The 14486-nt window shown below is 47.1% G+C and overlaps 1 protein-coding gene across 1 annotated transcript in view; it reads right to left on the reverse strand.

Moving 5' to 3' along the window:
- Positions 1 to 14486, reverse strand: part of AMN (amnion associated transmembrane protein) — a 79173-nt gene that overhangs the window by 15941 nt on the left and 48746 nt on the right. Inside the window, 4 exon segments of the mRNA XM_033139257.1 lie at positions 22 to 104; positions 9453 to 9561; positions 10854 to 10991; positions 11957 to 12192. Coding sequence (XP_032995148.1) covers positions 22 to 104; positions 9453 to 9561; positions 10854 to 10991; positions 11957 to 12192 — 566 coding nt within the window.

The raw sequence follows: 14486 nt of genomic DNA on the forward strand, positions 1-14486 counted from the left end.
CTAGGAACAGGAACAACATACCAAACTGAGAAATGTGTGGAGTATTCTGTTCTGATACACCTCGATCTCAAAACCAGCAGAATATTCCAAGGAAATGATGGCTCCTGCAGTTTTTTATATATATATAAAAGAAGGCAAGCAAACATAACCATTGGTTTAGCAATTGCTATGAACCACCCACCTACTGCTGGCCATTCATAGCTCTAGCAGTTGAGTTGGTTGCTACAGGTTGGTGCATGTTTTTAGAAGACCCTGTGAATCCCAGAGCAATCCTACAATCCTAATTGGCACTTCTAGACCATTGGATACAGTAAGCGCGCAACTTACATAGGGGTTATGTTCCAGGGATCACACCTAAAGCCCAAATTGTGTATAGTCAAGACACATTGGGTTCAGTGGCAGGTGGAATTGCCAAAGCCTCCCCCCCCCCACAGATGGGTGCCCCTTTCAGCCCCATTTTTAATTATATTTTAATTATATTTCCCCCAAACGCGTAAAACTGAATGTGCACAAGTTAAATGTACGTAAGTTGCAAGCTTAAGCCCAGCAGAGGGCAGAGTTGAGACGAACAGATAGTCAGGGAAAATACACATTCTGGCCAAATTCCACCTCCCCACCCTTCTCTCTTTCTCACGATGCAGCCATGATTAACCAACACCCACCTTGTAGGCTTAGAATCCAAATCCATCCTCGTAAAGTTGAAGAAACTGCAAGAACCTTTTCTTCGTTACCAATGGGACTTCTGTGTGTTTGATGTGTGAATGTGGCAGAACAGGGGCTGGTGGGACTGGCAGCTACACCTCTCAAGCATTTAACTCTGCTATATACGCCAATCTTATTTTTAAAACCCAAGGTCGACTTCCTGGGGCTTGGAGTACCCTCGGCCCTGTAGCAGGTAGCATATCTCACTTGCTGCAGTTCTTCTGCAATTCTCCTCTATAGTCTACCTGATCTCTTGCAGGTGACACATTATGAGCTGTAGCTGTGAGCTGGATGAATCACCCTACATCATGCCAGGTGGTTGACTAGATACCCTTTTGATCTCTCCAGAGCTCCCCACCTAATGGCTGTGTGCACCTGAGATCCATGCATGCATATTCTTCAAAACAAAATAAAATAAAAGTTTTGACTATGGCAGACCAACACGGCTACCTACCTGTAACTGGAACTATGGAAAGCATATTCTTCAGTCCACACATGTGCCCCACATTTGTAGGGGTGGCCCTTCTTATATTTTATATTATATTTCTGCAAGACCATCCAAACAAATTATCTACAAGGCCACCGTCTTAGAAGCTATGCAGAAGCGGAGGACTCCGTAGCTCATATGTGATGAACATGCTTTGAAGGTCCCAGGTGCACTTCCACTGCATCTCCAGGTAAATAGATCAGGTGGGAGATATTGGCAAAGTCCTGTGCCCAAGACAGATGGGCACAGGGTGGAAAAGAAGGAAGGGATGGCCCAAGCTTCAGGCAGCTTCATGTGAGATGAATTAATGTGCATGGACACCTGGAAGGCAAAAGATCCCTGGTTCAACCCCTGGCATCTCCAGCTGAGGCCGGGAGGGAGAGACCCCTGCCTGAAACCTGGAGAGCCACCGCCAATCAGGGCAGACAATCAGGGCAGACAATTCTGAGCTACATTAAGGATACCAGATTTTTTATTATTAAAAATAAATAAATAAATAATATCTTCTCTTCTGTGGTCTCCTCTGTCGCACGGCCTTCCTCTGGGCCCAGGCCTGCCCTCTTGGAGTGCTAGCCGCCATGGAGTAGGCTTGGGTCGGGCCTGGGCTTGGCCACATGTCCTTGCCCTCCCGGTGCTCTTCTACCTCTCCTCCTCAGCGGCAGCTGGGGCTCCCCTCTTTTTTCTCCTTCCTCTTTCTCTCTCTCTCTTCCTTCTCTCCTCTCCTCCTTCTCCCTGCGTCGGCTCCAGGGTTTTCCTGGCCCTGGAGCGCCACTGGGCAGTCGGCCAGGTAGCCGGGCGCTCTCACTCCCGTCTCGATTTGGGTTGTGGGGAGGGGAATCAGCGGTTTCCCTAGTTGACGCGCCAGGTGTCCCCAGTTCCCCCCTTGGCAGTGGCGGCGGCGGCGGCAGTCTCAGCAGCCCGGAGCCAGCCTGGTAGCGCAGTTGGCTCTGGCTGGCTTCAGGAGCTGCCCGCTGCCATGGCGCCTGCCAACGTGCCTCGCCGGAAGTCCCCATATGAAGTGTCTTGTGCCGTTGAACCAATCACGCAACATTCATTCCCTACTAATAAATCTACAACACTTAAAATATAAATCTGGGGACATTAAATGAAATCCGGGGACATTCCAGGGATGGATTTTGTCCGGGGACAGATTTGTAAATCCGGGGACTGTCCCCAGAAAATGGGGACGTCTGATAACCATAAGCTAGATGGACTCTGTATCGGGCACTTTCCTATGTCTCCACCCCCACCCAATGCAAAGCGCGAGAAAGCTATAATGTGCCATTTTCATGGAAAGAGTCGATGCGGCTGCGTCTGTTCTACAGGGACTCTGATCCATTTAATTTGCTGCTCTATCAATGCTAATGGGACTTGGCTTCCTCTCTGCCAGGGGCACCGTTTTACAGACAGCTGGAGCAACTTGCATCGGCTTATTCTTTCCCCTTCACATCTCCGCACTACTACTTCTCAGATTAGGCCTGGCTTCCTACCACATTGTTGCTCCCTCTCCCAAATACTAAATTCTGCCCAGACTGAACCTTCATGCTTAGATTGCTTAAACCAGGGGTGCAGAAACTCAGACTCGGGGGGCAAATGTGCCCTTCCAAGACCATTGGGACTCCTAACCACAACCTTTTTCTCCAGGCTTTGGCTCTCACAAGCCCGACTTTGCACCTTCCTTCAATGTTTTCCCCTGGGTGGAATGTATCTTTGAACTCCAATAAATAATAATAATAATAATAATAATAATAATAATAATAATAATAGAATTGTAGAGTTTGAAGAGACCACAAGGGCCATCCAGTCCAACCCCCTGCCAAGCAGGAAACACCATCAAAGCATTCCTGACAGATGGCTGTCAAGCCTCCGCTTAAAGACCTCCAAAGAAGGAGACTCCACCACACTCCTTGGCAGCAAATTCCACTGTCCAACAGCTCTCACTGTCAGGAAGTTCTTCCGAATGTTTAGGTGGAATCTTCTTTCTTGTAGTTTGAATCCATTGCCCCGTGTCCGCTTCTCTGGAGCAGCAGAAAACAACCTTTCACCCTCCTCTATATGACATCCTTTTATATATTTGAACATGGCTATCATATCACCCCTTAACCTTCTCTTCTCCAGGCTAAACATACCCAGCTCCCTAAGCCGTTCCTCATAAGGCATCGTTTCCAGGCCTTTGACCATTTTGGTTGCCCTCCTCTGGACACGTTCCAGCTTGTCAGTATCCTTCTTGAACTGTGGTGCCCAGAACTGGACACAGTATTCCAGGTGAGGTCTGACCAGAGCAGAATATAGTGGTACTATTACCTCCCTTGATCTAGACGCTATACTCCTATTGATGCAGCCCAGAATTGCATTGGCTTTTTTAGCTGCTGCATCACACTGTTGACTCATGTCAAGTTTGTGGTCTACCAAGACTCCTAGATCCTTTTCACATGTACTGCTCTCAAGCCATAATAATTTTTTATTTATTTTTATTTATTTTATCTCATAATAAATTTTTATTTATACCCCGCCCTTCCCAGCCAAAAACCGGGCTCAGGGCGGCTAACACTGATTAAAATCACAGCAAAAACATAAACACAATCAATTTAAAATAACAGATTAAAATACAAATTTAAAAATTTAATATTAAAACTGCAGTCTCGTTTTCAAATTTGTTGTTGTTCAGTCGTTCAGTCGTGTCCGACTCTTCGTGACCCCATGGACCAGAGCACGCCAGGCACGCCTATCCTTCACTGCCTCTCGCAGTTTGGCCAAACTCATGTTAGTAGCTTCGAGAACACTGCCCAATCATCTCATCCTCTGTCGTCCCCTTCTCCTTGTGCCCTCCATCTTTCCCAACATCAGGGTCTTTTCTAGGGAGTCTTCTCTTCTCATGAGGTGGCCAAAGTACTGGAGCCTCAACTTCAGGATCTGTCCTTCTAGTGAGCATTCAGGGCTGATTTCTTTGAGAATGGATAGGTTTGATCTTCTTGCAGTCCATGGGACTCTCAAGAGTCTCCTCCAGCACCATAATTCAAAAGCATCAATTCTTCGGCGATCAGCCTTCGTTTTCAAATAACCCACCAATAAAAGAATGAAGCATAAATATCAAACAGAAACCAACCCAAAGGCCAGGTGGAACAGCTCCGTCTTGCAGGCCCTGCGGAAAGATGCCAAATCCCGCAGGGCCCTGGTCTCTTGTGACAGACTGTTCCACCAAGTCGGGGCCACTACTGAGAAGGCCCTGGCCCTAGTTGAGGCCAACCTAGCATCTTTGTTGCTAGGGACCAAATGCCTCTTTCTTGCCTGCACAAAAGATACAGAGGGGTGTGTTGAAGAAACTAGCCTGCTGTACTATGTACAGTGGCACCTTGGTACTCGAACGGCTGGTTTCCGAACGTTTTTCGGAAGCCAAACGTCTGACGCAGCTTCCGATTGAGTGCAGGAAGCTCCTGCAGCCAATCGGAAGCTGCACCTTGGTTTTTGAAGCGTTTCAGGAGTCGAACGGACTCCTGGAACAGATTAAGCTTGAGAACCAAGGCACCACTGTATATTCATTACTCCATTTTGCTTCTGGCCCCATCCATCACTTGAACGTGGCTCCCCAGAAGTTACACATGGCTCTCTGCCTGAAAAAAGATTCCCCATCCATGGCTTAGAGTCAGTGCTTCCCCCCCCCCTCCAGCCGGAGCACACCAGAATGCAGTTCTGGTGCCTCTCAAGTGGGTGCCATTGCGGGCCAATGCTCCTCCCGCCTGCGTCTTGCTTTTAAGTACTTCTGAGAAGCCCAAAACAAACATTTCAAGTCAAAATGGAAGCAGGTCAGCGTATGCGAGTCTACACTTTTTTATATATAGATCTGTGAGTCCACCTAGCTCCTAACTGCTCTTAGCCCTGATTGGTCAAGCGGCAAGGTGGTGTCACTTCATATTTCCTTTTCTTCAATACATCTCTCATGTAGCGGCGGCCGGCTTTAAGTTTTGCAGCCAGGCCTCTATCATTGCACACACAGAGATTGGTGCAAGGACCCTTTCAAGCTGCTCTAGCTATCTTCCTGAATCTGAAGAAGGAGGAGGAGGAGGAGGAGGAGGAGGAGGAGTTTGGATTTGATATCCTGCTTTATCACTACCCGAAGGAGTCTCAAAGCAGCCAACATTATCCTTCCCCTTCCTCCCCAACAACAAACACTCTGTGAGGTGAGTGGGGCTGAGAGACTTCAGAGAAATGTGACTAGCCCAAGGTCACCCAGCAGCTGCATGTGGAGGAGTGGAGACGCGAACCTGGTTCCCCAGATTACAAGTCTACCACCCTTAACCACTACACCACACTGGCTCTTAGTGTGGCTCGGAGGCAGTGGAGGTGCATTTATTTGACTTGCACCAGAACCAGGGGTGACCCCCCCCAAAAAAAAACAGCTAGAGAGACAGCATGCCATGGTTTTTTTCCCCTTGGAAAAAAGCACTGCTTATAGTCATGCAAAATCACCTCTTTTTATGATGTTAGCTGCTCTGAGCCCGGCTTTGGCCGGGGAGGGCGGGGTACAAATAAAATTTTATTATTATTATTAAAAACATGGTGCAAACTTAGCACAAAAATCCCGCTTGCCAGCCACTTATAGGTCTGAGTAAATCTGGATTTTCCTGGCGTAGAACTGATGGTTGTGGGGGTTTCAAGAGGTGCAGCCAGCCATGTCTTTACCCAGGAGGAACTACAAGGGCAGGCCCCTTTACTTCATATTCTCCATGGCTCTGTATTAGTTTATTGGTTTTTCCCTGGCGGAGAAAAAAGCGGCTTCTGAAAAAACTGTTATTTTAATTGCTTGAAAAGACTCTCCTAAGCAGCATATGGCAGCACCCTAAAGCATTCAGTTTTCATATAGTAATTAGGAACACTGTACAGAAAACCTCCACGTTTGCCTCCCAGGTAAACTAACAGACGAAAACCACGAGGAAGAAGAACAAGTAATGGAACTAACCTGTTGGGTATATATGTCTCAGTTTGAAATTGCATTTAAATTTAGGTCCAGTACAGTTGTGTGATGTCCAGAATTCCTTGGAGGAAGAGTAGGGTATAGATAAATGTAGAGAAATAGCCTTTATCTCTCACCCTCGCCTAGATCACAAAATTGTTCCTTAGGAAAAATGAGATAATCCTGTGAATGTCAGGCTGGGGCTCTTCAGAAGAAGGATAAGATAGAAACGCGTCTGGCAAATAAACTGACTTCCCATGCAGTTTGAGCTCCCATTGGAGAAATTTAAAGAAGCTACCATATGATGGATGGTTGTCTAGTGTGAAAAGAGCAGAGTGTTGTGTAATGGACTGAGTATCAGAAGGGGGAAAATCTAGGATCGCATCTCCATTAAAAGCTGATAAATTCACAGTGCTACGGTCTGCCAGGAGAATAAACACGTGTGTGTTTAAAATATGCCATTCTGTCATGATATCTTGGGAGTGTGGGTAAGATGCAAAGCTGCTTAACCCTTTTTTATTGCAAGGTGTTTGCTGATATTTCAAATTCAGGATGCAATGCTATCCACACTTAGTTGGGTGTAAGCCCCACTGAATACTTCTGAGTAAACATGGATGAAGAAGAAGAAGAGGAGTTTGGATTTGATACCCCGCTTTATCACTACCCGAAGGAGTCTCAAAGCGGCTAACATTCTCCTTTCCCTTCCTCCCCCACAACAAACACTCTGTGAGGTGAGTGGGGCTGAGAGACTTCAGAGAAGTGTGACTAGCCCAAGGTCACCCAGCAGCTGCATGTGGAGGAGCGGAGACGCAAACCCGGTTCCCCAGATTACGAGTCTACCGCTCTTAACCACTACACCACACTAGCTCTCTCACACTGGATAGGTAAAGGGACCCCTGGCCATTAGGTCCAGTCGCGGATGACTCTGGGGTTGTGGTGCTCATCTCGCTCTATAGGCCGAGGGAGCCGGCATTTGTCCGCACACAGCTTCCGGGTCATGTAGCCAGCATGACTAAGCTGCTTCTGGCGAACCAGAGCAGTGCACGGAAATGCCGTTGGGTAGGATTGCATTATTAATAAATCCCCCCCCAAAAAAAATATTTTCACTTATAAGTCCTCCTGAGTTAACTATTGATGAGACCCCAGGTATGTAGATGGGGACCCAGGAAAGATGCTGAAAAGAGAGAGGAGGGAGGGTACCAACTGGGTAGCCATCTATGAAATGTGCCTGCACACAGACCAAGAGAGATCATATTCTGAAGCAGGGATGGAGAACCTGTAGCCTGCCAGATGGTACTGGACTACAACTTCAACTTGTTTATTTTGTTTTTATTCTGTTTCTCTCATCAATGTTCTGTAATGTGTTTTTAATGTTTACACCACCCTGGGATCTCCTGATAAAGGGCAGTATGTAAATTGAATTATTATTATTATTATTACTGACTCCCATTGTCAAAGGTCCCTTAGCTCCGCTCCCTTCTTTCTTAAAAACAAACAAACAAACCTCTCACCTCTAATCAATTTTCAAAAGCAACATTTGGAACTGTTCAAAATGTGAAAAGTTTGAACTTATGTTGAATTTCAACACTTAACACTGTTCCAACTTTACTTTTGATGCAGTACACATATTGCCACGAAGGGCTAAATCCACACTTAGCTCCCCTCTGCTCTTTCCAGGCACAGTCTGCAGTTTAAAGCTCTGTGTCTGAACATCCCCCCCTTTTTGCTCCAAAGTTTTCCCTGCACAAATCCGCTCTTTAAACCTCAGTTGGAACAAACGTCAATCTGCAGAAAACCCAAATTGGCGTTTGCTCCGTTTCAGCTTTGAAGAGCGGATTTGCATGGGGAAAGCTTGGGGTGGGGGGCGGGGGGAACTCACTCCTCGGACATGGAGCGTTAAAGCACAGACCTCTGCCTTGAAAGAGTGGGGCAAAAAAAGGTAAATGTAGATAAGCCCTAAGATAGGAACACAGGAATCTGCCTTATATCATAAAATCATAGAGTTGGAAGGCACCCTGAATATCTAGTCCAAACATTCAGTTACAGGTGGGTAGCCGTGTTGGTCTGCCATAGTCAAAACAAAATCGAAAATTCTTTCTAGTAGCACCTTAGAGACCAACTGAGTTTGTTCCTGGTATGAGCTCATACCAGGAACAAACTCAGTTGGTCTCTAAGGTGCTACTAGAAAGAATTTTCGATTTTGTTTTGACTATGGCAGACCAACACGGCTACCCACTGAAGTGTGCATGCACACGAAAGCTCATACCAGGAACAAACTCAGTTGGTCTCTAAGGTGCTACTAGAAAGAATTTTCGATTTTGTTTAGTCCAAACATGTTCAACCAGTCGACCACGATTGACAGGTAGATCCCTAGCGTGATCCTGGACGATCGTGGGTGATCCTGGTCAATCACGGTATTAAATGAAGAGGGCTAGGAATGTGCCCCCCCCCGCCGCCACCCCAAAAGAAGCTCCCCAGAAGAAGCTTAAAAACTCTGGGCAATCCTCCCCCCCCCCAAAACTCAACAACTCTTGGTAATCTCCCCCCGCTTCCAGTTAGCCGCCACCTTCCACCCACCCCACACATGCTCCTCCTCCCTTCAATGACAATGGGTAGATCACTGTCAGTTTTTTAAATACTGGGAGTAGATCACAGTCTCTTGGGAGTTGGACATGCCTGGTCTAGTTACAGGTAGGTAGCCGTGTTGGTCTGCCATAGTCAAAACAAAATAAATTTCGTGCATGCACACGAAAGCTCATACCAAGAACAAACTTAGTTGGTCTCTAAGGTGCTACTGGAAGGAATTTTTTATTTTATTTTGTTATGCCTGATCTAGTCCAACTAACATGAGTTTGGCCAAACTGCGAGAGGCAGTGAAGGATAGGCGTGCCTGGCGTGCTCTGGTCCATGGGGTCACGAAGAGTCGGACACGACTGAATGACTGAACAACAACAAAGTCCAACCCCCTGCAATGCAGGAATATGCAGCTGTCCCATATGGGGTTTGATCCTGCAACCTTGGCATTATCATCACCGTGCTCTAACCAACTGAGCCATCTAAGCTGACCTCAGTATTGCATCAGAGACCACTGGCTTATCTAGCTTAGAGTTATTGACTGGCAGCGACTCTCTCGGAGTCTCAGGCAGGAGATGTCAAGGATTGAACCCGGGGCCTTTTACATTCACAATACAATATATGCTCTATTTCCCAAATCATTCTCGCAATTGCACCTGTTGGCAGAGCGAATTGCAGGCAAACTGATTTGCTCCTCTGTCCTGTAAACAAGCTATAACAAAGCTGGTCTTCACTTACCGCACATTTCGCAGCAATGGCCAACGGGCTTTAGGGGGTCCTTGCACATCACCTGTGGACATTGATTCCCAGACTTCTTGAGCAAGGCAGCACAGATTCTGTCGTGGTCCTTTAACAAGAGCAGGTAGATTACTCAGTGAAGAAAAAGGTTTCAGCCTGCACAAATGAACTGGTTTCCAGAGATCTCCAACGCAGATACCTAGGTGCTGCAGACAAAGACTACTATACCCAGTGCTTTTTTCCTGGGGGGGTATGCATACCCCTAAACATTTTGTGAATCTAAGTTTGGCCTCATTGAGGGGCAATATTTCAATATGAGCAGGAAAATGAGAGTACCCCTAAACATTTGTTTTAAAAGAAAAAAAGCACTGACTATACCTATTGCCAGCCTGCTTGTAAGAAGAATGCAAGAAGAGTCTGCTGGATCCAGCCAAGGGCCCATCTAGTCCAGCATCCTGTTCTCACAGTGGCCAACCAGGTGCCTGTGTGAAGCCCACAAGCAAGATTTGAGCGCAAGAGGAATCTCTCCTCCTCTGGTTTCCAGGAATTGGCATTCAGAAGCATTGCTGCCCCCAACGGTGGAGGCAGAGCATAGCCATTATCACTGCCACTCTCCTCTCCTCAGCTGCAACTGTCCTGAAATCACCCCTACAGAGCAGTTAGGCTGGGGAAATGGGGAGCCTTTCTTTCAATTTCTTTGTCTGATGTACTGTTTTCGTATATTCTGTCGGAAGCCGCCCAGAGGGGCTGTGGCAACCAATTCAGATGGGCAGGGCAAAAGTTGTTGTTGTTGTTGTCTAATTCCAACAAGGAACATCTCTGCAGGCACACCTGTCCCCACAGGTGCCATGTTGGCAATCCATGTGTTGGGCTGGCAGTTTTGCGCACTCGTGTACATGTTTGTCCACCTAATGTGCCTCCCGTTTCTGTCAGAATTCTCCAAGATCCCTACTCCTTTCTTTACTGGTTATGCAGAAAAAGAGCCCCGGAAGACTTCACTGGCTGCACTGATCCTTATATCGCTGCGAAGTATTCTCAGTGAATCAGCTTCAATAGTCTAGCAGTATATAACTGTTCTCATGTGTAGTGGTTAAGAGCGGTAGACTCGTAATCTGGGGAACCGGGTTCGTGTCTCCGCTCCTCCATATGCAGCTGCTGGGTGACCTTGGGCTAGTCACACTTCTTTGAAGTCTCTCAGCCCCACTCACCTCACAGAGTGTTTGTTGTGGGGGAGGAAGGGAAAGGAGAATGTTAGCTGCTTTGAGACTCCCTAGGGTAGTGATAAAGCGGGATATCAAATCCAAACTCTTCTTCTTCTTCAGACTCCTTCAAACCCCCCTCTTGAAGTCTCTTGATAACAGAACCCAGTGCCTCAGAGGATGCCATTGGCCAAGAACTTACTGCAGCATTCCCACATTCGCAGCCCGATTTGTCTGGGCACCTGGCGTTCGACAGCCGGAATGCCCCTTGTCCATGGAACTGTAGCTTTGCAGAGGAGCTCTGCATATACTCTGCCAGGGTGTTGTCACTGGTGAACTTCTAATTCCAGTTCAGGAGAAAGTGGCGGCGATGCGGAGGCAGGGGGGAAACAAAACTCAGAAATCAACAGTTCCCTCAAGAAAAATCACAAACAACATGATGGGATTAAAAGTACAACTGTTTTCATGTCTAAGCATTGTAAACTGCTGTGATTCTGAAATAGCAACCAGCTGCTATTGGAAGGGAAGACTCTGTGACCTTGGATAAACATCGAAACAACAGTGAGGGATAAGGCTTGATTCATGCAAATCAGGCCACTTGAAATCGAGAGTGTGCATGAACACAGGGAGGCTTTTCATGTGTGAAGGCTGCTTGACATGGTGATGTCGTTTTATCACAGTGCCAGAGAAAACGATAATTCAGACCACCAATGTGCTTAATACAGAGGTGGCTAACTCGCAGTTTGAGGTCTCGATCACAAGCATTTTTTATTTTATTTTTACCTTCCGAGACTGCACCGGAGGATGTGTATCTCTGTGTGTGCATATGTGTGTGTGTGCTTGCACATGTGCATGCAAGAACAGAAGTGGATTTAGGGAAGCGCGAATGGTGCGGGGGCACTGTGTACGCAGCTAAAGAGTGTTCTTTTCAAATCTGGTAAGTGCTTGCCAGGCTTCAACAAGGAGGCATGAGGACTCTGACATGGTCCTAGAGTCTTCCTGCCTTCTCCCCACAAACCGGGCAAGTGATTACCTGGGAAAGAGAAGGGAGAGCTTTAGAACCCTTCAATAGTGAAGACTGGACAATGCCCTCCCCCAGGGCATCCTAGCTTAGCTGGGGTGCGGAGGTGGGCTGCTGTTTTAATCTAGCAGTAGGGCCATACCTGCTCCCCTCCCCAGGCGATTCACAGTGAATCTGGAGGAAGTTGCCCATCTCCACTCAAAATCTTTTATTTTATTTTTGGAATCGCGAAACAGAAAATGGTGAGGGAGCCACGGTTTCATCTCACAAATGCCCTGTTTTACCTGCCCCATGACTGAAATGCTCCTGAGCCGTATTGCCTGCTCAGACGACTCGATGTTCACACGGAAGGACGTTTCGGGCGGAAAGATAACGTCATCGTACTGGCACGGGACTCTTTCTTCATCCACGGAGAAGATGTGTTTGCCTTGATCGAGGTTGTCCAATGAGGTTGCAGCACGCCACAGGGTGGGGTCATACCACTGGAAATTGTCTGCACTGGCAAAGGTGACTTCTGAAGCTAATAGGTGGGAGGGAGAGAGAAGTTTGTGGAGTCTGTTCTGCTTCTCTGATTTTTATGCTTTTTATTTGTTTATAATTAATGCTAAGATTTCTTTTTTAAAGCGTGGCAAGTGCATGAGGTAAGCTCACCAATCTGCATGGCCAGCCGCTGCACATGGACGACTTCTGATCTTCATAATTAAAAATAAATGAGAACAAGGACCCTAGGAATCACCTATGCCATATTGAGATTGTAAATTGCAGAACAGAACCTCTAATACCAAAGCTTATAAATCCACTGAAATTCCGATCATCTGAGCTTCCATTACAAATATAGTGCATTTCTAACTTATTTCAAATATTCCAGTATTCCTTTTTGTTCTCCATTGAATTCCCCTGCACCCCCCTCAAAATATATATTTTTGTTGCTTGGCCTTACATAATATGGAGGGGAAGTCTACAATCATGGGTGCCACACTTGAAGGGGGGCATTGACAAACTGGAGTATTCCAAGAGGACAGTAACCAGGGATTTTGAGGGTTGCGGAAATCAAGTCGCTAAGAGAGCAGGCTGACTGAGCAAGCTACGTCTTGCCTGGAGACAAGAAGACGAAGATGAGACATAATAGGAGTCTTCAAATTATCTGAAGAAGGTGGAGCAGACTTGTTTCTCTATGGCTCCAATGAACAGGCCTAGAGCAATAAGGGAAAAGTCATAGCTCAGTGGTTGAGCATTTGCTTTCATGCAGCAGGTCCCAGATTCAATGCCCAGTATCTAAAGGCAGGGCTGAGAATGTCCACTACCTGAACCTCAGAGAGCTTCAGTCTACCAGTATAGACCAGTGGATGGGCCAATGGTCTGACAGCTTTCTGTGTTCCAAAGGATGGAAACTGCAAGGAACCAGACTTTGCCTGGACATCAGGAAAAATGCCCTGATGCTAAGAGCTGTGGAACAGGCTGTCATGGAAGACATCGGCCTCTCCTGGTGGTATTTAAGAAGTTCCTTGACAGTCATCTGCCGGGGATGCTGCAGCTGAAGATCCTGCACTGTACAAGGGGTTGGACTAGATCACTGGTCTTCAATTGGTGGGTCAGGACCCACTAGTGGGTCACAGCTTGATCCAAGATGGGTCGCAACACGAGCACTGCCACCATGCAAATATATGGTGGGTTTAAAGGTGAGTCATGGGTCAGAAGAGGTTGAAGATACCTGGACTAGATGACCCTGAAGGTCCCTTCCAACTTTACAATGTTATGATTATCTGTGCAAAGGTGGAGATGTCACTCCAGATGCTTCCTTCTCCCACACTCCCTCCATCTTCCCTCTCTCCCTTGTGGGGGCTGAGGTCCATCCCTGTCTTGTCCCCAAGAAAGTTCATCCTTGCTTCCCCTCCGGCCACTCTCAAGAGGCAGCAAGGTGCATTAACTGCACCTTTGATCTAGGTGATATCCCACAGCTGATTACTGTGGCTTCACACATATCACTCATCTAAAGCACATGACTACTCCCCCCAAAGAATTCTGGGAACTGTAGTTTGTTAAGGGTGCTGGGAATTATAGCTCTATGTGTGGGATAGACACTTCCCAGGGTTCTTTGGAGAAAGTGATGTGCGTTGAATGCATGGTGCATATGCAGCCCGGATTGGTGTGGTGTGATCCAGTAGTTTAGCTCTCAGTCGGTAGAGCATGAGACTCTCAGCCTCGGGGACGTGGGTTCGAGCCCCACCTTGGGCAAAAGATTCCTGCATTGCAGGGGGTTGGACTAGATGGCCCTCATGGCCCCTTCCAACTCCAGTTCTATGATTCCACGTGGCTATCCTCTGGTTTATTATCCCAGACATATTACAAGAACGCTGCACAGATCTTATGGAAGTCGCTGGAGAGGATCTTCCACAAACATCAAGTGTGAGTAATCCTGGGGAAAGCCGTGGATGGCAATAACCGGAACGACTTTATTAGCAATGTATCAGCCACTGGTTCCCCCTGCTGCTGCCGCCGCCACCCCAGACCCAGCTCTCTGCAAGTGCAATTGTAAACATGCCATGCACGAACTATATCCCATAGTTCCTCTGCTGGGGAATTTAATATGAAAATAAACAATACACAGGGGCAGCTGTACACAGTGTATTTGCCGAGGCTCATATTTAATTCATTAACAACTTTCTTCCCGTTCAGTATTAACGAAGCTGTCACAGATTTGCGCATAACGCAGCACACCCATAAGAACGAAAGACGTCAAGGGCCTTGGTGTAGAATTTAGGTCTGACTTCTGGTCTGCTTAGATGGCATGGGGCCATAGGTATCCTGCCCACT

The sequence above is a fragment of the Lacerta agilis genome, chromosome 1 (genome assembly GCF_009819535.1).
Source record: "Lacerta agilis isolate rLacAgi1 chromosome 1, rLacAgi1.pri, whole genome shotgun sequence".
In the NCBI taxonomy this organism is placed as follows: domain Eukaryota; kingdom Metazoa; phylum Chordata; class Lepidosauria; order Squamata; family Lacertidae; genus Lacerta; species Lacerta agilis.